Consider the following 26,862-nt stretch of genomic DNA (forward strand, 5'->3'; position numbering starts at 1 on the left):
GTGAGTCTGGATTTCCCAGATCCTCTCACATTTTCCAACCAAGCCATGTGCCACAGTGGACGCTGACCTCTCTGAAGCCAGAGATTTGTGGAAAGGTGACACGATGCCACTCTTCTCGCTAAAACTTCTTGTTTTGGAAAACATATTTTCCATGTAATTGTTACTTAGGTTACCATTGTAGTGAGTTTATTGTTATTTTGAAGTGAATATTTCTTAAATCTTAGGTTTAATTTCTAATAAGGTACTCCAACAGGTGTTAATATTGGCAGTTAGAACCCACATAAACGAAAAGCTCTTGGCATCTTCGATAACTTTGAAGAGTGTTATTTATGGGGGTCCCGAGGCCCCGGATTGGGAACTCAGCCCTGGGCTGGCACGTGTGGGAACGGCCCGGCTGACGAGCTTTACTAGGAAATGCCAGATGGCTCCTCGGAACGGTTGCATCAGTCTGTATGGCCACCGGCCGTGTCCGAGTCTTCGTTTCTTGACGTTCTCCCCATCTCACGAGTGTGAAATGCATGTTCGCATTTCATTTCGTATTTTCCCAATGCCTCCTGGAGCTGAGCACGTCTTCCCACTTTTATCGGCCTCGGAGCTTTTGCCCTATTCCATTTTCATGTGAATTTTAAAATAATTCCACCCATTTCAAAACAAAGAAGTGCAGTGTTATTGAGAGCAGAGTTGGGATTACATTAATAAAATTATATTTTGGAGTTTCTGGGATCTCTCCACATGCTCAGATATTGTTTTAAATGTTCTTTTTTTGGATAGGTAAGAAGTGGATTTATTTAGAGAGATACACATTCCATAGACATAATGCAGTCTGTCTCAAAAGGTGAGAACAGGGCTTCCCTGGTGGCGCAGTGGTTGAGAGTCCGCCTGCCGATGCAGGGGATGCAGGTTCGCGCCCCGGTCCGGGAAGATCCCACATGTCGTGGAGCGGCTGGGCCTGTGAGCCATGGCCGCTGAGCCTGCGCATCCGGAGCCTGTGCTCCGCAACGGGAGAGGCCACAACAGTGAGAGGCCCGCGTACCGCAAAAAAAAAAAGAAAAAAAAAAAAGCGGTGAGACAGCCTTGGGAGAAACACACTTCACAGACAGAGTGTGGGCCATCTCAGAAGGCGGGAGGCCTGTTTTACATTTTTCAATGAGACTGAATAGTTTTCTTCATATAATCCTATCCCTTTCTGCTTGAATTCACTTGTAGATATTCTATAGCTCTGAATCATAACTGTGAATTTTTCCATCCGCATATTTAACGGGTTTAAGGTAGTTTAATGTGCTCTTGATCTTTTCTATACTTTGGTTTTCTGGGTATATAAAAATATGATCTGAAAATAAAGGTATTTTTAATTTCTTCATTTCATCTCTTATCCTGCTTATTTTGTTTGTCTTAATGCATTAGTGATAAATGTCAAGAAACAAAATAATAATGGTGAAAGTGAGCACATCTGTCTGCTTCTTGATTTTACTTGTCAGTGTTAACATGTTGTTTTGCTGAATCTTATCAAATATTTTAGCATTTACTGATATCGCCACTTTTCCTTCCTTAACGGACCAATAACCTGTAGAAGACATTGGAAAGCGGCTAAAGACACATCGTTTATGAAGGGCGCGACCTGGGCGGTTCTCAGCTGAGTTCCGCTGGACCCTAAATGGCTCTGTCCAGACCAAGGACAGGGATAAGCTGATTCCACTGAGGACGGAGAAGGGGCATTAATTACAAACTCTGATGGAGAGAGCAGGGAAAAGAAAACAGACCAGATTACCTCCAAATACAAATGCAAAAAAGCAAAATTACACGTTGTAACTGAGGCCTCGCAGTTTCTGAAACACTAATACTTCGTGACCCTGATTCTAGGAACGCAAAGATGTTAAGGTGAGACTCTGCCTCACGACTCGGTCCACCCCTCCTGGAGGGCTCCTGGGCATGACCACCCTGATGGGGTCGGTTGCCTGTCGGGGTTCAGTCCAGACCCTCTCAGGCCCAGCCTGGCCGGGGCCTAGTGTCAGTTGAGTGAGCTCTCATGCTGGTGCCTTGTCTAAGAGCTAGAAATTCGCCAGGGCAGCCCCCAAACACAGGCCTTCAACATGAGGCGCCTCCAGGCTCTGGGCCTCTGTGGTGGATGCGGGAGCCACCGTGCACACCGGGCAGCGCACACCCGGCAGTGCACTCCCGGCAGGGTACACCCGGCAGCACACACCGGCAGCGTACACCCGGCAGGGCACACCCAGCAGCGCACACCCGGCAGGGCACACCTAGCAGCGCACACTCGGCAGGGCATACGCGGCAACGCACACCTGGCAGCGCACTCCCGGCAGGGCACACCCGGCAGCTGGGGCTCGTGGGAATACTTGCAAGTTGACACGGCAGGGCTCCACCCCTGCTGCAGAGCTGGGTAAACATTCCCCAGACACACCACCTCTTCAGTCCCAAAGTGCAATGGTTTGAGTCCACAGCACGTGCTCTCCGAGGGGATCCCGCTGGGCCGTCCTGCCCACCCGGCCCCGCCCTCCACGCTGCACAGGACACCCAGCCCCTCCCTCCAGCAGACAGGTGTCTACACCACCTGGCTCACCGGGGGTGCTCTGACACCAGCAGAGCCCTGGTTACTGGCTGATTGCCCTCAAGGGTCATGGAGGTTCAGATGAGCTGGTGGCTGTCACACAGGGAGACTGCGGCAGCCTCCTGCAGGGCCCCGGCTTCCACTCCCCACCCCGCAGCCCCACAAAAAATCCCAGCAGTTTGCTGAGCAACAGTCAGAGGAGCTTTTCCACCCCATACGTCACCTGTCACTAACCCACCCACTGCGTCTCCTCAGAACCCTGCTGTGTGGCAGCAACTTGCTAGTCCAGGGGTGAACCAGGCATTCCTTGTAAAACAGAGAGCCACGGAGGGTTTTGCTCATCACCCAGCTGCACGGGGTGGGGCCACAGTGCACCCTGCGAGGGGATCAAGGCGACGGGATGGGGACTCCCCCGGCAGTCCAGTGGTTAGGACTCTGCGCTTCCACCGCACGGGGCCCGGCTTTGATCCCTGGTCGGGGAACTAAGAGCCCGCACGCCTCACGGCGTGGCCCCCACCCCCCAAAAAAGGTGACAGGACGAAGCCCTCCACACTCCAGACAGAGGACGTGAAGACCGTGACGGGGTACTCTGTGCTTTGGACAAACAATCAGGCCCTCGGACAGGTAGACGTGTATCTCAGCAAGTTTTAATGAATCCGGTTCTTCCCATACAGAGAAGAGCGCTACAGCCACTAACTGAGGCGTCTGTTCTTTGCGACTAGCTGTGACCTTCCACTGGGACCTGACTGCCATGTCTCCTACCAAAAGTCACATATCAAGAGGCTTCTTTCTCCCCACTTTTTTGGAAGAGCGTCCTCAGAGCTACGGAGTGGCAGCGTCCCAGGCTACGTCCCCAGGGAGGCCCTGAACAAGACGTAACCCCTGGCTCTCCTGTGGTGCCTTCTTTCAGCCACCTGGGCCCAGATGAGACTCAGGAGGAACTGGGGGGCGGGGGGGCTCTGGAAGGGCTTTCCTGCTGGCAGATCTCGCAGCGCTGAGGCTCCCACCCCCAGCCCCTCTCCCTCCCGGGGAGGCAGCCCCTGGATGGCTGCCGGCTACGTGCACCCACGGCCAGCCCGGCCCTGCCCTGCCAGCACTTTCACAACCTGCTGTTACCTGGCTTCTCCACTCACTCGCCTGCCTGCCCCCCGAGTGTCAGTTCCCCGAGGCTCGGCCTCGTCTCATCCCCGCCGCATCCCTGGGCAGAGACGGTGGAACAGGACAGGGTGTCCCCAGCGGGCAGGGTCACCGCTGTTATTAGCGCTGTCGGGACGCCCGACGTCCCGGGTGGACAGATGAAAAGGCCGCTGAAGGCGGTGCGGGCCTCTGGGGTTGGCCCAGGTGTTCGAGGCTCTCGGGGCCGACGCAGCAGACCCAGGGAGGGGGACACACCTGCCCCCGCGCTGCGTCCACCCGCTTCGTCTTGGGAGGGACCGCCTGCGCCTCCCTCCAGGGCTGCACCGTGACCTCCGCTTCCAGGCAGTGATGAAAATGACACGTTTAACATCAAAAGCCGTTCCGAGTACCGTCGACAGTGACGATACTGGAGAGCAGATTCCGGGAGGCTCTTCCCGGGAGCTGCCCTGCCGTGAGCCCGGGGCCCCGGCCGGCCGCGTGCCCGGGGGGCTTTAACGCTGGAGGCCGAGGCGGCGGCGGGGGGCCGGTGGGCGGCCTAGACCCCGGACTTGGCGATGATCTTCTCGAGCAGGCTCATCATGCGCTCCTGCAGCTGCAGGCCCTGCGCCTGCAGGAGGCTGTGCTGGTCCAGCCCGCGGCGCACCTCGCGGCACGTCTCCTCCAGGGCGCGGCTGAGCCGGCGCTGCTCCTCCAGCATCGTCTCCAGCAGCCGCAGCTTCTTCCTCTGCAAGTGGCCGCCCTGTCCCTTGCGTTTCTTCACGGGCCGCTCGTCCGACCTGGAAGGACAGCGCCGGCGTGTGGACGGCTGGCCACGGAGCCCGGGCCTGCCCGACCCTCCCGGCCGCCACCGGGCACATGGGGTGCTGGGCTACCGTCCACGCACGTGAGGGCCGGGCCCTCCCACCACGAAGGGGGCACAGGCTTAGGAGGCGGGGGGTCCCTGCCACGAGAGCACCCCCAAACCCGCTGAGCTGGGTGGGCATGCCCTGGGCTCTCTGCTCGGGGGTGGGGCATCCCGGGTCTAACCGGCCCCCACAGGTGGGCAGGGAGCTGCCAAACCCCACCAGGCCCCAAGATCCTGCCCGTCCCCGAGCCCAGGCCCTCTGCTTCTGTGCAGAAGATTCGTGACCCCGCCAACCTCAGGGGCAGAGAGCAGAGCTCGGCCCCGAGAGGGAGAACAGCCCCACGTCCCAGTCCTGGTGCAATGCCTGGGGCAGCTGTCAGTCTGGGAACTGGGCTCAATCCATGGAAACAACTGTCCGTAAATCTCAGACTTCCCTGCAACTCGGCCTGGCCACCAGCAAAGGCATTTCTGTCTGGGGTCTTTGCTGAGAACAAACGGAGCAGCAGCCCCCCAGACTGGGGGTGTCAGACTGGAGGGGCCCCCGGAGATGCCTTCCTCACCCCACCCTACTCCCATCTGACAGACCTGAGACCAGGCTCAGGGGAGGCAGGGCCACAGCTCAAATCCACACTCTTCCTGTTCTCTCCCCCACTGGCCAACTCCTATTCATCCGTGAAAGCCCAGCCCAAACGTCACCTCCTCTGGCTCCCCGGCCCCCACACCACAGGGGTGTGTCTCCCGCACACCTGACTGAGGGCATCTTTAGGCAGGGTCAGCACACGCCTGGCAGGACGCCGTGGACGGCAGAGGGGCTGCGTCCCCCCACTGCAGCCAGGCTCCGAGCACACCCTGGAGGCTCAGCCTGACACCCCCTCCCCGGTGCTGAGAGACCAGCCGGCCCGGCCAGGCCAGGGAGAAGGGGACCCCAGGGTACGGTCTGCTTGGGGTAGGGGGAGCGCAAGAGCCAGAAGCCGAGGGAAGGCGGGAGCGCTCGCCTCTAATCCCAGCCCCCCTTGGAGAAGGTCCTGATTTATCCCCATTTCACAGAGGGAGGCTGAGGCCCAGAGAGATCAAGGACTTTCCACACAGCTAAGCGGTGACGGAGCAGGAGATGCACCCAGTCTGTGGACATGACAGCCCAAGCTTCGGGAACCACCTGCCTTCCTGTCTCTGGCCTCCCTGCCCCTGGGGGCTGGTGCATACTACCTAGGCTTCCGCGGCCGGCCGGGGCCGGCCGAGGATGCCGCCGCCAGGACAGCCCCCTCGCGGCCCTCAGCCCCCTCTCCGGAGGGCGGGTGCCCGGCCCCGCTGGTGTGGAGGCAAGAGAGGGAAGCACACACACTACCTGAACTTAAGGGACAGTAAGCTGGAGGAGCTGGCGGAGCCATCGTCCTGGAAGCGGCCTTCGTAGGAGCACTGCTTATACGGTAAGTACAGAGGGGTGGACTTAGCAGACGGCGACAGGGACGCCTCGGTCTGGGACGTGGAGGGCCCCGGCTGCTGGCCGTCCGGCAGTTTGCCATCACAGGACTCGGGGACCTTGGCCAGAATCCTATCAATGGCTAGGTAATAGGGCCAGTCGGGCGGGACGGACTCGCTATCTGTCATGCATTTTAATTTCCTGAAACGAAAGACACAAGAGCCAAGGGTGAGAAACAGCTGCTCCCGGCCCTGCCTCGCCCGGCCCTCGGCGGAGGGGCACTCGGGGGCTCCGGACCTGGGGGAGCCACGTGGCAGCCAGGCCTCCCCAGAAAAATCGGCCAGGCCCCAGGGCCAAGGTGACATGGGACTCAGCAAGAAGTCAGGCTCGGGACCTACACCGCCTTGGATGTTGGAAAGGATGCACGTGCCCCAGTGTGAGTGCCAGGACCTTGGGCTCATTCGTCCTCTCTTTGCTTTTCTGGAATTTCTAAACTCTCTGCAATGAACAAATGCTGCTTTTTAATAAGTTAACCGGCAATAACCAAATATATGGTATAACACCAACATGGGAATAAAATGTAATATAATGTGTTACGCAAACGTAAAGTACGGTCGTATAATCAACGCGCTTTTCTAAAGAGGACGCCCTGGGGAGCAAGAAGCTCAGAAGGTAAGAGCACAGGCCTCAGTGTCCAGCACATCTGAGTCTGTCTCTCGTCTCCATCGCTTTGCTGTGTGACCATCAGCAGGTCCATTAACCTCTCTGAGCCTCCATTTTCACATCAGTAAAATGGGGATGATCAAAGTAAGCTCCTCACGTGGCCGTCACTCTCGGGAAGATTTAAGAAGACAACGCCCGGTGTCTGGCAAACAGCAAGCTGTCAGATATTCTCGGCTGAAGGTGCCAGGAGGACCCGGGCTGGGCCGGACGGGGTCCCTTCCCACACTGCCTGACGTCCCCCACCCCCACTCGGGCCCCAGGCCCAGGGTCTGCACTGCACGGCTCTGCCCACTGTGGGCCTGAGCCCATCTGAGGCCCTGCACCACGCTCCCCTCCCCTGCAGACGGAACCTGAAGGTCCCTGGGCCTTGGCTGTCCCCTGGGAGGTGAGGGATGGGGAGAGGCGGCCGCAAGACAGCTGGGCAGCACCAGCCAGGCCAGGAAAGAGGCCACAGGGTTTCCTGGGCCCCCGGCCTCAGCTTGCAGCCCCCATGTTCCTGCCCCTCGCTCTTCCCGCGGTGGCGAGGCCTTTGAGAAACAGAGCGCCCCGTGGCCAGACGGCCTCTGTCTCTGACAGGGGCTCCCTGCCAGGGTGCGGCCACCGGTCACACTGGTCACTGCAGATAACGAGCTGACCACCTGAAAGAGTGGCCCCCCGCGGAGGTGCGTGGCTCAGGGCAGCAGGCAGAGGCGGGCCAGGCAGGACATGCCCTCGAGCAGCGCCCAGCAAGCAGACTGTCCTCAGCAGGAAGCCCGGGACGGGCCATGTGGGGACGAGCAGGGCGCTCCGGCTTCCTGACCAGGGACCACCGTCCATCCCGCGGAGGGCGACACGGACATGGGCACAGCGGGTGGACGATGGTGCTCGGGGCCCAGCCCCCGCCCAGGCTCCCCCCCAGGCCCTCCGCAGGCGTCCCCCCAGCTCCTGGTCTGTCAACTCAAGCCAGCCCGCTCCTCGGAGAGATAAGGAAAGGCCCGCCCTGGCGTGGGGAGCACCTGGACGGTGTGCCAACAAAGCACCCCCCATGGAACCCGGCCGCCCCCAGGCTTCCGTGACCAGCAGTTTTTTTTTTTTCCGGTTACACTGAGCGACTTGCGGCATCCTAGTGCCCCAACCAGGGATTGAACCTGGGCGGCGACAGTGAGAGCGCAGAGTCCTAACCGCTGGACCGCCAGGGAATTCCCCCGACAATGTTAATATATAAAAAGCTGTCTCCGGGGCTTCCCTGGTGGCGCAGTGGTTGAGAGTCCGCCTGCTGATGCAGGGGACACAGGTTCGTGCCCCAGTCGGGGAAGGTCCCACGTGCTGCGCAGCGGCTGGGCCCGTGAGCCATGGCCGCTGAGCCTGAGCATCTGGAGCCTGTGCTCCGTAACGGGAGAGGCCACAACAGTGAGAGGCCCACGTACCACACACACACACACACACACACACACACGCACACACACCTGTCTCGGGACTTCCCTGGCGGTCCAGCAGTTAGGACTCCGTGCTTTCACTGTCGAGGGCCCAGGTTCAATCCCCAGTCAGGGAACTGAGATCCTGCAAGCCCTGCGGTGCGGCCAATAAATTAATAAACAAACAAGGATTGTTTAAAAAAAAAAAAGCTGTCGTGAAAAAATAACTAAAGTCTCTGCTGTGGGAGGCTCTGGGTGGCGGGGGGGAGAAAGAACCAGTCGTGCAGCCAAAGCGTTGGCCTGTGAGGGGCTGTGTGGCCTTGGGCAAGTCCCTCTCCTGCTCTGGGCCTCTGTTTCCCCATCGGTGTACGGGAGCTGACAGATACCACGCTGTGCAAGTGCTTCCTAAACTGTGAAGTGCTGTCCGCGAGGGGGCCCTGGGCCCTCTCAGCCACACCCTCACCTCCTGTGGCCTCTGGGGCCCACATCCCTCTTCCAGGAATGGAACAGAATCCCTCCCCTGGGACTCTGAAGAAGCTTTCAGGATAAATAATGAATGACCCGGCTAGACACCAGTCAGGGCCCTGGAGCTATGGAGTCAGACAGGAGCCCCGTCAGACAGCCTGCGTCACCTCCGCAGCTCCCTCCTCACCGGGCAGGGGCGGGTGGGGGGCGGGGGGCAGGTGCACCTACACGCTGCTTGGCCCTTCCGTCAGGAGCCGGTGACTGGAATCTGACAGACTTTACCTAAGCGACTCCTCGGATGCCTTTGGACCCCAGCAGCCGCCTGTTTTCCACCCCGGGGCCTGGCTGGGGGCCAAGCTGGGGGTCAGAAATGGGCCTTTGGACAGGCCAGGCTCAGGACCTCCAAGGGCCAGAAAAAGTTAAATGGATGCAACTGAAACAGCCTCTGGTTGCCCAGGGCCCTGGGGAGCCCCTGCACGTCCCCAGGCTCCAGACGGGCTGGGAGCGTCAGGCCAGGAGGGATGAGGCCTCTCCTTGCTTGTTCGAGGTGGGCATGGGAGTCGGGGTGAGGGTCCTCTCACCCACGGTGTGGCTCAAGGTGCCGAGGCCAACCTGCAGGGCCTCGTCCACATGCAGCTCTGTGCCCCTGCCCACAGCGGCCACTAGGAGGGCCAGAAGTGGCCTGGGCTGGGACCAGCTGGGTCCCGGCACAGCCCCCTAGACGGCCCCCTCCCCGCCCCCTTGCACACTGACAGGCTCTCGGGGACTGCCCAGGCCGCCCCCAGGGCCCATGCTCTCGGTGCCACTCTCCCCCTAGAGCCCAGCTGCTGCTTGACCTTTACCTGCCCTGACCCACGCCACACCTCTGACCTTTGCCCTCCCTGTGACCCTCTCCTCACCGTGAGCCCCTGCAGATAGGCCTGGCCTCACACTCCATGGTGCTGGGCACGTGGGGCCACAGGGCTCCGTCCCGGACGCCAGAGCTGCCCCTGCCGGAGCCACGCACTTGGCCCCGACCGGGCTCCTCCCACGGCAGCCAGGGCCGGGGGCCTCCTCCCGGGAGCGGACCCTCCTGGGCACTCAGGGCTTCCGCTGAGCCCTCCACGCCCCGCCCAGGCCCCAAGGCCAGCGCTGTGCTGTGCTCACAGCAGGCTCAGCGGATGCTGAAGATGACAGAGCGGCAGGACAGGCCGGCTCGCAGGCCTGGTGGCTGAGCCTCCTCTGGCCTCAGTTTCCCGCCCACACAGCAGCACCCGCCACCCTGCGGAGCAGAGCCAAGCCTGGGGGGCCGAGTGGGAGTTGCCCGCGGGCCTGGGGGGTGGTGCCCTGGCCGAGGCCTGGGGAGCCGGGGTCAGCCCCAGCCCGGCCCTCCTGTGCCTCGGTTTCCCCCCTCCCCTCCCCCATGGCTTCTGCAGGTCCCCTCTCACTTACACAAAGCCAGGACCCCCCCCCCACACTCAGCTCCGGGGATGTCCCGGCCGGGGCGGGGGCGGGGGCGGGGGGGGCGATGTCCCTGTGCGGACCGCCTGCCCAGCGAGCCTGGGGTGCCCTGGGGCTCTGTGGCGGCAACAGCGGTGGCCGCGGGCCTACCTGTACTGGAAGGTCATGTTGGTGATCTTGATCTTGATCTCCTCGCCCAGCCGGCGCTCGCCGGTCATCTCCAGCAGCTTGCTGGCCATCTTCTCGTAGACCTTGGCGTTGCGCTTGGTCTGCTTCAGCTCGTCGAAGAACTCCTCCCAGACGAGCATGAGGCCGCGCATCTCCGCGTCCGTCCAGTTGCGGGCCCGCCGGTGCTTCTCCGTCTGCGAGGACACGAGGTAGCCGGGCACCTCGGCCGCTGCCATGCCGGGGTCACCTGCGGGGTTAAAGAGCGCGCTCGGGCCGGGCCGCGTGGGGCCTGCGCACCACGGCGGCGGGAGCCCCGCTCCTGGAAGGCAGCTCCTCGCTCAAAATGGGGCCTACATCTGACAGGCAGGAATTTAGTTAAAAGCTTTTAAACGGGAAACGTCATTTTGATGTCACGTTTCCATAGCAACAGAGCAACTGCATAAGCTACAACAACAGAAACCTTTTAACTGAAAGCGCAGGAATCAGGGCCGCCCTGACGGGCCATCAACATTGCAGTGAGCGAGCCAGACCCCAAACCGGCGGCCCGGGCTCCCGGCCCCGCCCCGCGCCCAGCCCTGTCGCCAGGCTGGCCGGCCCAGGCCACCGAACGAGGCACCTCCGCTGGGCAGACCGGGCTCTTGAGAGGTGGGGTCCAGGCCGCAGCCCCCGCCTCTGCCCCGCCCCGGCTCACACAGGCGGGGGCCCAGGGAGGGCCCAGGGTAAGGCATTGGGGTGCAAACAAATGAGGAGACCCAGAGGAGGAGAGACGACAGACAGAGGGGTGGCAGGGGCAGAGACAGACAGATGGGGAGACTCACACAGGAACACACTCTTGGGGACCCGCAGAGACACGTGTGTGCACCAACACCCACCCACCTGCATGCCCTGCACACAGCCATCCTCCGGCCAACACGCTCACACTTACGGTACAAACGCCACCACCACCGGGCTGGGCGGGGGCAGGGCTCCGGCCCCGAGCAGACCCCTGGCTCGGCCACCGTCTGCCTGCTCCCCTCCTTGCAGGCGGGGTGCTTGCTGGCCTGGGTGACACATGGGGTGGGCTGAGGGGCCGACACAGTGCTTGAGACCAGAGAGTAGCTGGGAGCGGGTGGTGCGGACCCCTCCCACCACGGGCAGCCCCACCGCAGTCCTGATCGCCCTGCATCAATCAGCCCCATCCACACCCAGGCCTGCCTGGTCCACTCGGCTGGGTCGGCTGCTCCTGTACCCCACGGCCCCGCAGGAGACAGCTCGGGGAAGCCTTGCTGAATAAAGGAGTGAACAAACGAAGGACTGACCTCAAGTAAATCCCCTCCCTTCCCAGCAGGTTGCCTAGACTTCACCTTCGGACTTACTGGCAAACTCTTATTCACTCTTCAAAACCCTGTTCTGGCATCAGCTCCTCTCTGAAGTCTTCCTATTCAATACACTTTGGTCCTTCTTCCCTTTTTCCCTCCTGCAAATTGGACCTTCCTTGAGCCAGCCATTTATTTTCTGCCTTCCAGCTTTGTGACGCTTGCTAAGGCGACTGGGCACTGTTCTAAGTGCAGTATGTCTGGTACGTCTGTGTCTTCTACTTTGATCCTCACGGCACTCTTGCGAGGGAGGCTGGCACTGCTGTTATTCCCATTTTCCAGATGAACAGCCTGAGGGACAAAGGTGAGGTCACGCTGTGGTCAAGGAGCCAAGCTGGGCTCTGAACCCAGGCAGGCTGGCTCGGGACTGGGTTTGACTTGTGTTGTGCAGTGGCCGCCAGGCTCCCCGTGAAGGACACCGTCACGCCTCCTCTGCCCATGGTCCTGGGAAAACGCCCCTGCTGCTTCCTGGCTCTCCTGAGAGGCCCTCCAGCGCTGACCTTGGACAAAGCGACCACTGGCACTGGCTGGGGTCCCCGGCCACCCACCCTCAGCAGGCCTCCGCCAGTGTTTGACTGAGGCTCAGGGGACAGGGACATGAACCTCCAGCGCCAGCCAGGTGGTGCAGCGTAGGATGAAGGAGAGCTCTGCAGAAGGACCGGCCAAGAGAGGCAGCAAGGCCGCCCGGCCCAGAGCACGTGCAGGACGGGCAGTGAGAGGTGGTGGGGCTGTAACGGGGAGGGCAGGACAGCAGGGCCTGAGAGCCAGGCTGGGGATGGGCCGCCACCTCGGCAGGGCCTAGGGACTGAGTGCCCACTGGGACTGGCCAGGGGACCAAGCCTTAGCCGGGCAGAAGACCAGAGCAGTGGAGCCTGCGGGGGCTTCAGAGAGAAGGGCCACCTAAGGCATCGGGACTGAACACTTTGAAGGTAAAACTCAAGCAGGTGGCTTGCCAGCAAGAGCCCTCACACCTGCTGGACGGGCTGCAATGGCCACGTGGTGCCCCCGCCCCACCCCCAGGCCCACGGGCCAGCGTGCCCATCCGTGAGCCTGCCTGGCATCCTCAGGGTTCCGGGGTGGCCTGAACTCGGGGGGAAGGGCTCACAAAGTCCAGGCTGAAAACCTCCACCTTCAACAGAGGACCCTCCTCGGGCCTGACTATGACAGGAGCTTCTTGGTCTGAGCCGTCCCAGGACAGGGAAGCTGAGCCTGGGATGCGAGGCGTCCCCGAGTCTCCACCCAGGTGCCCCCCCCCCCGCACCCACGTGCCCAGAGCTCGCCCTCTGACACCCTGCGAGGCGGGCTGAAGCCCTAGGCGGAAGGAGGGGAGGTGCTCAGGATGGGGTGGGCTGGCTGGGGCTCCCTCCCTCCCCCGCAGTCAGATCTTGGAGTGTAGAGGGGAAGGGCAGCAGGGGTCCCTGGGTCAGGGCCCGGGCCTGCCATCAGCTCCTGGTGGAGGCCCCTCCCTCTCTGGGGACACAGGGACACCACACAGCACCGCCCAGGAAGGCTGACAACTGCTGCACTCCTCCAGCCTGGGTACCTGGCATAGAGCACTCAGTAGTGCTTGCCAAGTGGACCAGTGACCGCAAGTCCCACCTCCTCCAGGAAACCTCCCCCCCGCCCCGCCCTAGATGAAGGATTCAACCTACCAAGTGGCCCTAGCGCTGGCTCTCTGTCCCCCAGAGCCTGTGCCAACCCTGACCATCCTCCAGGAGGACCTTTCTTCAACCACGACTCCAAGAACAGAGCAGGGCTGCCTCAGTGCATCCCAGCACCAGGGCCAGGGGGACCAAGGGAGAGGCAGGCAAAGCCAGCTCAGGGTCTCAGACCCAGCTCCACCAACTCGGGTTGTGACTCGGCCGTCCCCCTGCCCCCAGCCCGTCCTCACCTACAGTGGGGCTCAGAGCACAGGAGTCGTCCTCTCTGGACAAGTACCCACCGCCAGACATGCGGCTGGAGGCTGCACCTCCAAGGCCCTGGGACCCCTTCCCACGGCCCCCTCCCTCCCCCCACCCAAACCCTCCTTGGAGCCTTGGGAGAGGGCAGAGGCCCATGTGCTGGCCTGGCGGGGCTGGCGAATCGTCATCAGGAAAAGCTGCTGCCCCAGGGCACCCGGCCTGGTCAACCCCAGGACAGCGGGTCCCTATGCCTCCGCAGGGCAGCTGTGGCCCAGAGGCATCGCTGCCCGTGCTCAGCGTCCTGGCAGCCAGGCGGCTCGGAGGAGGCATCTACACCCCCTGCTAGGCCTCCAGCCAAACGTCCAGGAGAGTCAGGGTAAAAGGCTGGGCTCCAACCGTCTCTTCTCAGGTTTCAGGGGCACCGGAAGCCCTGGAGAGGGGGGCCCGGGGGACGCTCCCGGAAGCAGAGCCCTCACTTTCGGTGTCCAAGGACGAGGAGGGGCCAGGCAGGTGGGGAAGGCAGGCCCAGCTCCCCGCGGCCCCACGGGTGGGCCCACGTGCCCTCGGCTGGGCAGGGCTGTGAACCTCGGCACAGGCCTCTGCTTCCCCCCGCGGAGGCTCAGGGCAGGAAGGGGTGTCTCTCAGGGGCCTCCAGCACCTCCTGGGAGCAGGCAGCAGTGAGCTGAGCCCGTCTCTGAAGGCAGGGGTTTGGCCGAGGAAGACCCCCCAGCTGGGCAGAGGCAGGGAAGCACAGGGAGTGTGGGAGATGGGTCCAGGCCCGGGCGCAGGCAGGGCAGAGCTGAAGGAGGGCAGGTCGGGAGGATGGACTCCCTGGTGCCAGGGGGCGACGACCGTGCCGGCACCACCATCCTCTCCCCGCGCGCACGGGAGCCCAGACCGTAACTTTCAGTCCTCCGCCTCAGCAGGCAGAACCCAACCCCGACCCAACGGCTCCACTGGGCCAGCCAGCCTCCGAGCACACCCTGGGCCGGGTGAGTGGAGGCCTGGCCGGTGAAGGCCTGGGAGTGTCAGGCCCCTAGAGGACGTGGCCGTGACGGGCCCCGGGTTTCCTGCTTGGAAGGCCAGTGGGGATGAGCCGTCCAGACGGAGAAGCCAGGCCGTTGAGGCCCCCAAGCTCGTGGAAACTGCAGGACACCCTCATGGTTTCCCAAGAGCCCCGGTGACCCCACAGAGCAGGCCCACCCTGTGCCCACAGGCCCCGGGCCCTGGCAGAATGCCCCGTCCGGCGGTGCCTGGGCCCATGGCCAGGCTACCCTGAGGGGTGAGGCTAGGCCGGGCACCCCCAGACCCAGAAGGGCTCTCAGGCGTCAGGTCAGGAAGCAAGGGCTTCCTCTGAAGACAAGAGGGGTCTTGCCCTCTACCGAGGGCACCTGTGCACGGTGGCTGGAGGGTGAGTGGGGGACATGCCGTCGCTTCTTTCCAGGGGATCTGGGGGCATTTCCTTTCTGGAAACAGCAGGTGGACCAGGTGTGCCGTCCAGGGTCTGGCTGCCTCGCCTGGACCAGGGAGGGGCGGGTAGAGCTTAGGCAGCTCTGAAGGGTGAGCTGAAGGGGCCCTGGAGGTGTGTCGCAGAGGAGACACACCTGTGGAGGCGACATGATCTTCCCAAACGCATAGAGCAACTCAGGTGGAAACGAACCCGTGCGGCCCGTCCACGAGGCCCAGCAGCTGAAGGCTCTCCAAGCAGCTTCCTGCCGACACTGCCCGCACCTGCGGCGCCTGCGCACATCCCGACACCCTGTCTGCAGGCGTGTGCGGTCACACGGCCGTGACCACAGGCAGGGGCCAGTCCACCCGTGCTCGGCCGTCTCTCGGGGCCCCCACCACGGTCGGGCTCGGGGCCGCCCACTTCCCAGAACTGGGGGGACTTCAGCAGACACTGTGAAGCGCCTGCCCGGGGCAGCCCGCGGCCCAGGGTCTCTGTGTTTGCAGGTTGGTGGGCAATCACCAGCGCCCCGAGATGACTGTGACGCTCACTACCGGGGTTCCCGGGGGCTGGGAAGGACGGTGCCCCCTCAGCTGAGTGGAGAAGACTTCCAGGAGGAGCTAGCATTTCAGGCGGGAAGAACTCACCGGCTCAAATAGACAGGGCGGCATCGCCTCACGCTGTCGCCCAGGAGCACGGGGGGCCAATGGCCGATGAGGCGGAAGGGGCAGCCAGACCGTGAGGGGCTCAAAAGTCAGGTCGTGGCCCCCGAGTGAGCCCCCCAGAACCTGTGCCAGCCCTGACCGCCCCTCCAGGGTAGGGCTCCGGGCGAAACCCCACGGCCCCTGGGAGATTCCACCAGAACCGCTGCAGCCTTCGCGGCCGCGTGTGCGGGCAGGAGGCCCGCTGTGAGGTGGCCCGCGGGTCGCCTCCTCAGCCCCGCATGGCCAGCCACCCGGACCGGCGGCCCCCGACCGAGGCACTGGGCTCGTGCTGGTGTGGCATCAATTCCTGCCTCCCCGCCGCGGGGTCTAGGCTCTCCGCAAGCAAAGCAGGCCTCACCCAGCAAGTTATCGCTTAATTCTTTTCTTTTAATTCATAAGTACAATGTTTGTAGCAGTTTAAAAAATTAAAATGTACATCTCACGTCAGACCTCCCTTTCCTCTCGCAGACAGTCACGTCTGGGCCAGGCTCCGGGACGCACCCATCGCAGCCCTGCTGGTGCCCAGCGTGGCAGGGACGGCGGCGACAGTGGAGGCGGTGCAGCATGAGCTCAAACCCCTGCCGATGGCCACTCCGCCACGGCTCGAGGCAGCGAGTACGGGCAGGTGGCCCCACTGAGCTCAGAGCCCAACCACCTTCGGCAGGTCCACGACGGCCACAATCCTCCAGGGCCAGGGGTCACCCTGCAGTGACTGTCTGGGGCCAGATGCTCCCACATGCGCTCGAGGGAAGTGGGTTGCTTCAGCTGCTTTAGAAAGTGCCAGGCACAGGGGTAGAGTGCCCCTGCACCCTCCAGGCCCCTTCCGGTTGTCACCGCCACCTGAGCGGCCCCTCCCTGCTGAGCGCATGCCCGGGCCCGTGGTCCCCTCCTCGCGGGGGCACCCCGAGCTCCCCAGCGAGCCTTGGTGGCCTTCGGGGTGGTTTTCGCATCCCCGCCTGTCGCTCCAGTGGGCAGAACGGCCCTGAGTCTCACCCTGGCCGGGAGCTACACTTTCGGCCACGGCGCAGAGGGACAATAGCCAAAGCGAGGCCACGGGCCAGGAAGAGACGTTATCAAGATGGAACTGAGTCCTCACCTGCAAACCACAGACAAGTGGCCCACGCCACGCGGCCCCGGAGGAGTTTCCCTGCAGCACGGCCGAGCGCAGCTCCGTGAACCCGCGCCGACCGCAGGGGCTCCCCTCGGCTCCACGGATGAGCCGCCCGCGCCCCAGGGCTGGGCAGTGACGCCCGGCCACGAAGGGGGCCCTCTGGGGTTCAGGGGCTCCTCTGATGCCACGCTGTGGGTGTCTGGAGGCGCCTCAGCGTCTTCCTTCCTCCTGAGAGGATACAGGGCTGCAGGAGTGGGAGAGCCCGCGGTAAAGGGCACTAGGAGGCTGGAGAGCCCCTGCCCGGCTCAGGGGCCGCCCCGGGAGGCACGGTTCCGAGAAGGCGCGCAAGCGCGTCGCCCACCAGCCCTACCCTGGTTTCACTCAGATCTTTCCTGTGTCACCAGCAGGAAAACAAAAACACCCCCCAAAAAAAACAAAACAAACCTGACGATCACATCAACGATACTTTCAACAAAACGTGGATTGGCAGTAGGACTGGTGCTCGCCGTAGACTTTCAGGAACTTGGTAAAGTCAGTCCCTTCTGCAGAGAGCTGACGAGGTGGACTGTTTTCTCAGTGGGATTTTAATGACCCCATGCAGCCGACTCCACAGGGCAGGTCTAAGGAAGGTCGGCTTCTACAGGGAACTGATGGCCACTCTTAGAGGCCTCGCCTGTCTGTGTCTTGATGAATATAGACACATACAAACACATTACACACGTACTCATCCACGGGTAAAGCGATCTCACTCATAAACTCATATCCACTTCGGGGGCACACCGGCAAGTCTTTGGGTTGGCACCTAGGGCCAGAGCTGGGCTCAAGCCCCCTCGTTAAGCACTGGCTGTTACAGGTCACGTGGTAACAAGGAGAACCCACCAAACTCAGCTGAGCCCGGTGCTATGACTCCTAAGGGGAACGGTTCCCAGTTTTACATTCACAGTGCTATTTCTAACAAGCGTAAACCTCTAAGCAGGGACAACGTCAGCCTGCGATGCGTCCATCTCGGAGCTGCTGAAATAACGTGGGAGTCCAAAGTGAAAAGGGAGAGAGAGCGGTGACTTTTCTCAATTCTTGTTCAGAGTCAGGAGATCCTCCCCAAGGTCCTACTTGGACCTCTGACCCGTTTCTACTGTTCACGCCCTGGCCGGGCGAGGCCTCTGCCGGGCGCTGGTGGGGCAGGCAGGAAAAGCCAAGGGCTGCTCTGAGGAGGGGCTCCCACAGCCTCCCCTGGCCGCACACTCTGACCCCAGCCGGCCTCAAACCACGGCAGCTCTGGGGGTGGGAGCGGCCTGGGTCTGCGCCCGCAGCTGTGTGCGCCATGGTGAGATGTCGCACAGACGCGAGGGTAGCTCCGTGCACCGAAGGACTCCTCCCCTTGGCAGACTCTGGAAGTCAGCTTCACAGTCATCTCCACCTGCCAGTGAAACACCCCAAACCTGACTGCACTTGAGCTCATGACCAAACTGGCCAGCATGACGGTGACCAAATGACTGGCTGCCTCCGGGGACCTGAAGAGCCCCGCCCGTAAGCGCTCCACCAGCCCCTGGCCAAGGGCACTCGACTGTCCACGCCTCGTGTGCATTTGATGATGTGGCTGCTTTGGGCCCAGAAACGGCTGGTCCAGGGGCCGGGGCCTGGGGTAGAAGTGGAGGCCCTGGCTGGCCTCATTCCTGCCCCACCACTGGTCCAGTGGGCACAGATCCGCACCCGCCTGTGCTGAAAGGAGGCCCCGCGGATGGACTGAAAGGGAGCCGAGGACGTGCTCGGGCCTTTCTCAAACAGTTGCCAGGACTCCAAGCTTTGCTCTTGACCAAGAGGAGCGCAGACAACTAACGCTGTTACACCCTCGGGGCTGCCAGACCAGGCGAGCCTCTGGGCCCCACTGTGCAGGAGGGACACGGGGGACTCGGATCCCAACACCCGTCGGCCAGCCCCTGGGTAGAGCGCAGCCCCAGTCAGGACAGGAGCGGGGGGACGACAGTGTTGGTCAGGACGGAGGCTGCTCACGGCCAGGCGGGCCGGCCTTGTCGGCTAAGTGCCCAGGAGCCGCCCGTCACCAGTGGGAGAGCCTTGAGAGCCATCTGTGCCCCAGCGCTGACTGCCCACGACCAGGACAGCCACGGGGGAACCTTCCCAACTCGTAAGGGGGCAGGGGGAACTCCCGGTCAGACATTTGCACGCCAACACCTCCCTAAACTCTAACTAAACGTGAATGCACAAAAAAGGGCGGCGTGTCGGGGGACTAGGGCTTGCTTGGGCGAGAGGAACGCCAGAGTTAAGTCTCGTGGAGGGAGAGGGAGGGGCTCCCGTCGACCTCCTCGGAGGCCGTGACACGCAGCACAGACTGTACACGGGCATAGAAAGTTACCTTAAAATTAATCTCTTTACTGATATAATTAAACTTTAAATCCTGAGAAGAAAACAGAGACAGGGAAGAACGGCGCGGGCCATCGTGCTCCCAGCCACCCCGCCCCGCCCAGGCCCGATGCCAGCGCGGCACGCAGGCCTGCAGGAGCCAGCGAGACCCCAGGACCCCGTGCCTCACTGGGGAGATGCGGGGGGTGCTCTGGGAGGCCCGTGGCATCACCTCCCGCCTGCGGGACAGCAGAGGGGCTCACGGCCGACCTGCGAGAGCCGAGGCAGGAGCAGCTGGGACCCGGTGGCAGCGAACAGGCCGCACGTGAGGAAGTACACACCGGCGACTGGCATTTAACGCTAGCTCTAGCACGGGGGTCAGCAACGGCTGCTCTTGCCCCTGCAAGGACTCAGGCTCAACCCCCAAGATTCCTGCATACGTTCCCTGCACGCGGTGAGGCCGAGCCACGCGGTGCAGGCGGGGCCCCGAGTCCTGGCGCCACCTCGCCTCCGCCCACCTGGGCGCTCAGCACGTGGTGACCTTGTGGACGTTCCGCAAACAAGCCAGCAGGCGGTGATACGGGTTTCCTGGCGCCGCGACCACCTCGAACACAGACTGGAAGGCCCTGCGGTCGAGCTCCTCCTCTATCTGGTGTCTGTAGAAGTCCGCGGCCACCAGGCAGAAGAGGTGCACGTCCACGTGCTCCAGCTTGCCCATCCTGCTCACGACGTGGGGAAGGCTGGCAGGGCGGTTAAGGGCGCAAGGCTGCAAGTGTGGGGGGACCTGCCTCCCGTCCTCCCCGGGAACCCCTGCCCCGACACAGGCCTGCCAACGGCCCGGGAGCACCGAGTGCCAAGCCAAGCCGCAGACGGGGTGGAGGTGGCAGCTGCCTCCCACCTTGGCTGCGGGAAGCCAGAGCCCCCCGCGGAGGGTGCTCCTCTGAGCAGCACCTCCCTGGCCCGGCACCCGTGCGCCGAGGGCAGAGCTGTGCTGCCCTCCAGGGCCGCTGACAGCGCCAGGACGGCTGTCTGCTCCGAGGCTCTGCGGTCTGTCTTAGGGGGCGGCTGATAGGAGGGGAACGTCCCTGTAGCAGCCAGCATCTTGGGGGTGGGAACTGGATCTTCACTTAAGCTTTTACCCAAGAGAGTGATACGAGGCACGTGACAAAGAATAAAGAGAAGCAGCCCGAGGGACACACCCAGCTGCAGGGACCAGAGTGGGCGGGAGGAGCTCTTTGCGGGCCCCACCCCCACCCCCCACCCCCACCCCCGCACAGAAACGCCCCGGCCCCGCCCCTCCCGCTCAGCATGGGGAACACATGGTTTTCTGTTTCCTTGTCCACGGCTTACTCTCTTGGGGCTTAAGGTAAACAACACCTTGACACCTGGGCTTTCTGCAGAGCTTAGGTTTCCAAAACCTTAACGCAAACGTCAACTGGATGTTGACGGAAGTGCTGCCCCTGAGTGCTACGTCCCGCGGGGCCCCAGGACCCAGGGAAGGATACATGGCCGAAACCCACGGGCTAGTGGAAGCGCTGACAAAGAAGCAGGAGAGGCTCCACATGGCCATGGCAACCGGAGTCCTCTGCGTGAAGTTGGAGAGGGACAGCATGACCCAGTCCCGGACCATGGACGACTGCCCTGTGCTGTGCAGAGTCTGGAACACCTGCAAGGGCAGAGAGCCCCGGGGGGCCACCCCGTCAACACCGGCTTCGGGGAAAGAGTGGTGGCTGGCTTCAAGGGGAGGAACTGGCAAGTCCCCGGGACCGACACTTCAGAGGGTAGTAGGCACCTGGTCTGGGGGCTCCTCTGCACCGGGCCCTCACCTGGTACACTACGGTGGCCATGAACTGCGGGTACGGTTGCTGGTTGGACAGAAACTCTCCAATGACCTTGTTCATGACGTCCTGGGGCGGGAAGAAGTCGTCTAGAAACTGGGGGAGGATCCGCGCCACCACTCTGGCTTCACAGGGAAACCCCTTCCTGATCCTGCAGGGAGGAGACATGGATCAGAGCCTCGCCCTGCCCAGGGCTCCCCACCCGCACGGGGGCCCCCAAGCCAAAAAGGGGTCCTGGAGTAACAAGCAGAAATGGTTTGGGGCAGTGGCATTATGGGGGAATTAAGTCAGTCGTAACAGAAGCACGTCCTCGTTCGGGCCTGTCCTCACCAGTGTCCACACGCTCCTGGAACCTGTCAGCGTCTCGCCAGGCCCCCTTCTCTCCCGCCTGTCCCTGGTGCCCTCCTGCCACCTCCCCTCAACACACCCTCAGCGGGCATCTTGGGCAGCGTCCTTCCAGGTGCCAGCTGGGCAGGCGGCCAGCAGGCTACTCACGCTACCGTACCGTTAGCACACACCGCTGGCCCTCCGTATCCGCGGGTTCCGCACCCGCACTTCACTCCGCGGTTGGCTGGGTGAAGGCAGAGCCCGAGGACACAGAGGCGGAGTGCTCTCCACTATTTTATGCCAGGGACTTGAGCATCAGCAGAGTTTGGAATCTGCGGGGGTCCCGGAACCAATCCCCGTGGACACTGAGAGACGACCGTACAGGAAAGCTATGTGTGACTGAAAAGCACCAGAAGGGACCCAGAAACTGGCCCAGGCGTGCCTGTCCCACCTGCCTGCAGACGCCAGCCGCTGCCCAGCATGGGCGATACTCACAACTGAAAGTCAGCTTTGTCAAGCCAGTGTCCCCCCGCGTGTCTGGAGGGTGGTCAGGCTGAACGCCGGCACTGCACTGGCTGAAGTGTTTATCCCACCAGCAGGCGTGGGAATGCAAGCCCCACATGGGCAGGGGCCTGCGTGGGCGGCTCTGCCCACCGTGGAGGGGCCCGAAGAATGTGAGGGAAGAATGACTGTAAACGCTTTCAACGCTCAACGTGAAAACAGCCCACGCGCTCAGCTTCCCACAGCCCCTCACCTGGCCAGAGCAGACGGAGAAAGTCCTGCTAAGTGTGCTCTTGTGAAACCCCAAATGGCCTCCTGCTGACCGAGCTGACCAGACCTGTCAGGCTGAGTGGTGCGGAGTCGGCTGCCCCAAGGCCACAGACACAGCACGTCGCCTGGACCAGGAGGCCCGGGGCAAAGCCGGACGAGGCCCCCTCACCCATTCTGCAGGACCGCAAACTGAGCCAGTCCTGGACACGAGGGCACACACGTCGGGGGCAGGCTCTCAAAGACGTCTGTCATTTAAGTCTGTACCACGGTCTGCCGAAGCCTCCTGAGCCACTGCAAACGTGGCTCCAAGACTCCTCTCACAAGGCAGCAGGTCTGATGGCCAGTCCCGTTACCGACCAGGGCTGCACGCCCTGTCTCATTACAGGCCCTCCTGACACCACCACATGGCCGGCACCGCCCCTCGCCTTCAGCAGACACGCCGGCACTGGGGACAGGGCGCTGGGCTCCTAGGACTGGCGGCTGTAGCAGAGCCCGAGGGCAGCGCGAGCGCGCTCAGGGCACAGGTGGGCTGAGAGCAGAGCGGGTGTGTAGGAAGCAGCAGCTCCCGGCTAACGCTCCAGGGCAGGGCAGGGCAGGGCAGGGCAGGCTCCATTCTTACCTGTCAAAAAGAACAGACACACGCTCCATGGCCACGATCACTGACTCGCTGTCAGGGGCTGCAGGGCTGGGGTCTGAGGTTCTGCCTGGACTGATTTTCTCTTTTCCTGAAACAAAGCCGGTCAGGTCTTTTCATTTGTAAAACTGGACAGGCTCTGTAAACAGGGCCTGGAACTCACGCAGGAGTTTACTAAACACCTAGAGATGATCTGAGACCAGGTGGCGGGAGCCCCCAGCACCCCAGGGCCCAGCCCAGCCACACAGGGCCCAGGGGTCTGTCTGCAGACCCGCTCCCAGGCGGGGTTCCGACACCCGCACAGCTCTGCAACCTTGAGAACTGGAGGGGCCTGTGGTCTGCGTCCTGTGCTTCCGGAGCTCAGCGGCACTGACCCGCTGGGCACGGGTGGCCCCCTGCTCACCTGTGTACATACAGGTGAGCATCAGGCCCAGGGCCGCCATGGCGCGGTGCGGGCTGTGCACGTTCACTCTGTCCACGCTCAGCTTGACCAGGGACTCCGCATCCAGCCGGGAGAGCTGCTCGGAGAGCAGGAGGCGCTCCAGGCCCCTCAGGACACAGTGGTACACGATGGACGGGGTGGACTCCTCGCTTCCAGACAGCATCACCCCACACATCTGGACAGGAAGGAAGACCTCCCAGTCAAAGAGGCACATCTGGCCTCCTGTCGCTCGTGCACCTTCTCCCAGATGAAAACCACCACGGGCCCCACGGCACAGGTCCCGGAGCACGGAGCCCACGCCCGTCCCCCTCGCCTGTATGATGGATGCAGAGAACTCCGGCCCGACGTCCAGAGGGTAGTTCTCAATCAGGTAGAAGGCCGTGGCACACATCACCAGCACGTGCTGCTGGCTGTGGATGTTCACGCAGCTGAGAACGAGACAAGGGCCAGGCTCAGCCACGCGTGGTGGCTACTCTCACCTGATGGCACGTGGTATCCTCCTGTCTCAGTGACCGCAGCCACTGTCCCTGTGAGAAGGGTGCCCGCCTGGGTTCCTGCTGACCCCTGCCCATGATACGGCCGGGGTCTGACATACGCTTTGAAATGTGCAACGTCACTTCTCACAGCCCCCCACCTCTGGTCAGACAGAAGCCCTGGAGGGAGACAGCAGCAGGAGGTCCTGGCCGCTGCCACTCACTGGGCTGTGCCTTTGAGGTTGGAGAGGAGATAGTCGCTGATGACCGGGATGAGCTGCTTTGCGGTGTCGTCTAGGAGGTCGCACTCCAGCACGTAGAGGACGCCATGCAGGGCTCCGATCCTGCTGGGCAGATGGCCGCTCCTGAGCGTGCTCTCCAGCAGCCGGCTGACCGGCTCTGCCACGGCCTTGTCCTAGGGCGCAGCACACGCGGAGGCTAGCCTCACAGTGCCGTGGGGCGCCGAGAGAGGCTGGCCTCACGCTGCGGTCGGGCCGGTGTGCAGAACAGAGCCCTCTGCGAGGCCTGCGTGCGGGGCTGGCGTCCGGGAGCTGGGGTGTCGGGATGGGGGGCTCCCTGGGCCTCCCCTGCTGTGTCTGTGCTGACACCCTTCCCCCCTCCCCGGGGCTGGAGTTCGGTGTGTGCCCGGCAGAGGGGCCTGCGGAGCCTGCAGGCCCGCAATGAGAGCCCCGGTTCTGCGTCTCTGACGAGCTTCCCTGGGGACAGCGTGTCGCTGGGGGTGGAGTGTGGCCCGCATGACTCCACGGGACGGGATTCTGGAAGCTCGCCCCCAGGCCCTCTCCCTTCGGTGGTTCTGCTGCACAGCCCTTCGCTGTGACGGGTCAGAGCCCTGAGTGTACGTGAGCCCTGCGTGTCCTCCTGGTGTGGCCTTGGGGAGCCGCACAGCAGCCTATGCTAACTTGTAGGAAAATGGTCTTAGTTTCCCTCTGCAGCCTAAGCAGGATGGAGAGGGGTAGGGACCTAAACACTCAGCACCACACTCCGCACTTCAGATCGGCTTTGCATCAGAGAAGACCCTTCACAAGGCAGAGATGGCGACCACTGCTCTTCACAGGCCACCTTGCCCAGACACAGGCGGCCACTGCTGGCCGAGGGCCTTGTCTCGCTCTGCAAAAGCCGCAGAGGCTGCCCGGCCCGGCAGCCCCCGGAACTGTCCTGTGGCCCCCGAGGACGTGACACTGCTGAGACTCCTACCCCTCCTGCCCGCACCCAGGGCCACCACCAGGACCCGCTGCAGGGCACCGCTACCACCACACTGGGCAACGGGAACGCCGGTGCTGCACGGGGCGCAGGGGCACAGGCCACGATGTGCAGAGAGAGTGCCCTGAGGGAAAGTGCGCTGCCCTTCACACCGGCCGGGAGTCCACGTCCCGCGCCATCCTGCCTAAGCCTCTTCTTGAAAACCACGATCACTCGTTCCATTTACTGACAACACAACATTTCCCTCAGGGATCTAGGCCAGAGCACAAACACAATTACCATGAAAACAGACCCAGCACTTGAAACTCCCGCAAGGACAAGAGGACCCCTTCAAGCCTGGCTGCACGTACCTCCCTCTCCACACCCAGAGGGCCGACACTTGGAAGAGCTGTCTGCTCAGCGGAAGGGACTCATTGTTTCTGTTCCCTGGACGGTGGCCCCAGGGCCGAAGGCCACCCAGGATGAATGGTACCTACTCTGGGCCTTGGCTCGGAGGGACAAATTCAATGGGGGAACAGTCGGGAAGGAAGGGATGGTCAGGGCTCCAGTCGTAGACCCCAGCTCACACCCCACGTCTGCCCCGTCCTGTGCGACCTGGAGCAAGTCAGCAGCCCCCTGCCTTGGCCTCCTCGGGAGCAGGTGGGATCATGGCGGCCCCACCTCCGCCAGCCTGTACACAGCGTGTGTGGGGCACGAGGGGGAGCTCTGCAAATGGCAGCGCAGTCAGGACAGACAGCATGGGTGTGGGATGTGGGAGAGGCACCTGGGTGCCACCCTGCCCCTCGCTGATGGGCCCAAATGCCTGGCTCACGGCGGCCACCCCTGCGTTTGTTCAGGGAACGAGTCTGTATTCTAGCATAGCGCTGGATTCCAGGAGACGTGAGTGAGAAGCAGCAGTGGCCGGCAGATGCCACGTGGCCTGGAGTCACGCTATCTGCCTCCAACGGCAGGGCTGCCATTTTAACACGCCCTAAGAAATGGCCGGGCCCGCGGTCAGTACTTCCTGCGTCTGTACTGCGTGGTGATGTGGCCACAGAAGGTGGCGAGTCCCGATCAGCTAGAGGCACAGCTACGAGGCTCAGGAGGAGGCCCGCCCGGGCCCCGGGCTCAGAACAGAGCACAGGACCCAGCTCCGGGGGTGGGAGTGCAGGGTCAGAGACAAACGGCCCCGGGAGGAGGCCCTGGGGACCGGGAGCACGGAGGGCGGCAGCACACGGGGGAGGAGGGTGGGGCGCTGTGGGCCGTGGGCGACCGTCCAGGAGGAGCCAGCCCCGCTGCCCCGCCGGCACAGCCGAGCCCATCCAGGGCCAGGCACCGGGATAACCTGAGGGACCAGGGGACAGGAGCCCCAGCCGAGGCTCGCCCAGCCCCGCACACTCCACAGCGACGCGCGCCCAGGCCCCACGCCGCCTCCCACTCACCATCCCGAGGACGGCGGCCGCCTTGCAGGTGGCGGGTACCAGGTACTGTTGGAGAATCTCGTCTTCCGAAGGGTGCACCCTCCGCAGCTCTGTCAGCGTCAGGTACATCGTCTCAAACTGGCTGCGCTCCGTAAACAAGTCTGAGACCACGAGAAGCTGGCGACGGGACATGCGGGCAGGAAGGGGTGAGTTACGCTATGGGAGGTGCGCGACGCGGGACTTCACAGGGGCCCTGACCGGGAAAAGCAACCAACAAAACCCGGAAACCTAACCTACACTGTAACCCTGTACCCGCACGTCCTCCCAGTGCCTGTACGCACACACTGCTGCCGCGTGGGAACCCACCCCCAGGCCACCGCCGGCGAAGCTACCCAAAGCCCCGGAACGGAGAAATGGGTGATCATGTCGGAAATTAATGCTTTGGCGATGATTCTTTTTGTCTCCCCGAAACGTTCAGTGTTCACATTACGTCTAAAGACAAACTTTGATTAGGCATGAAGGCCCTTTTTCCTTAGGAGCGAGAGGGAAGGCTGGGGTCGGCCCTTTCTCAGAGGCCCCAGGTGAGCTGAACCAACAAGCCAGCAGGACACTCAGCAAGTCATCTAAAAGAGCACTTCTTAGGTGAGCCTCTCAGGGCCACAAGGTCAAAACTATTTTCCTAAAAACGCTAAGACCCTACTTGCCTTTCTCTCCTGTGCTCTC

General features: G+C 62.6%; 2 protein-coding genes across 3 annotated transcripts in view; both read right to left on the reverse strand.

The window, feature by feature from the left end:
- Positions 1–3,206: 3,206 nt before the first annotated feature.
- On the reverse strand, positions 3,207–11,583 carry MSANTD1 (Myb/SANT DNA binding domain containing 1). Of its 2 annotated transcripts, XM_060011893.1 has the most exons (5): positions 11,513–11,583; positions 11,083–11,197; positions 10,140–10,404; positions 5,893–6,168; positions 3,207–4,479 (listed from the first exon to the last, which is right to left on the reverse strand). In XM_060011893.1, exons 3-5 carry the CDS (start codon positions 10,391–10,393, stop codon positions 4,239–4,241), a joined length of 771 nt encoding a protein of 256 aa, XP_059867876.1. In that variant the 5' UTR covers positions 10,394–10,404; positions 11,083–11,197; positions 11,513–11,583; the 3' UTR covers positions 3,207–4,238. The 2 variants fall into 2 exon arrangements, with proteins under 2 accessions (XP_059867876.1, XP_059867875.1); XM_060011892.1 differs by lacking the exons at positions 11,083–11,197; positions 11,513–11,583 and having other exon boundaries at positions 10,140–10,495.
- A 7,469-nt stretch (positions 11,584–19,052) lies between these two features.
- Positions 19,053–26,862, reverse strand: part of HTT (huntingtin) — a 138,946-nt gene continuing 131,136 nt past the window's right edge. Inside the window, exons 60-67 of the mRNA XM_060013051.2 lie at positions 26,161–26,316; positions 23,743–23,933; positions 23,359–23,473; positions 23,007–23,220; positions 22,589–22,694; positions 20,860–21,022; positions 20,539–20,699; positions 19,053–19,773 (exon numbers count right to left, since the gene is read on the reverse strand). Coding sequence (XP_059869034.1) covers positions 19,560–19,773; positions 20,539–20,699; positions 20,860–21,022; positions 22,589–22,694; positions 23,007–23,220; positions 23,359–23,473; positions 23,743–23,933; positions 26,161–26,316 — 1,320 coding nt within the window. The 3' untranslated portion in view covers positions 19,053–19,559. The remainder of the gene's footprint in view (positions 19,774–20,538; positions 20,700–20,859; positions 21,023–22,588; positions 22,695–23,006; positions 23,221–23,358; positions 23,474–23,742; positions 23,934–26,160; positions 26,317–26,862) is intronic.

Source organism: Delphinus delphis, chromosome 5, assembly GCF_949987515.2.
Source record: "Delphinus delphis chromosome 5, mDelDel1.2, whole genome shotgun sequence".
NCBI lineage: Eukaryota > Metazoa > Chordata > Mammalia > Artiodactyla > Delphinidae > Delphinus > Delphinus delphis.

Excerpts from the sequence above, each read along its gene's own strand:
- MSANTD1 (XM_060011893.1), bottom strand. The coding sequence starts at position 10,393 with ATGGCAGCGGCCGAGGTGCCCGGCTACCTCGTGTCCTCGCAGACGGAG. Across the intron at positions 6,169-10,139 it reads AACATGACCTTCCAGTACAG|GAAATTAAAATGCATGACAG; the intron begins GTAGGCCCGCGG and ends CTTTCGTTTCAG. Across the intron at positions 4,480-5,892 it reads TTACTGTCCCTTAAGTTCAG|GTCGGACGAGCGGCCCGTGA; the intron begins GTAGTGTGTGTG and ends CTGTCCTTCCAG.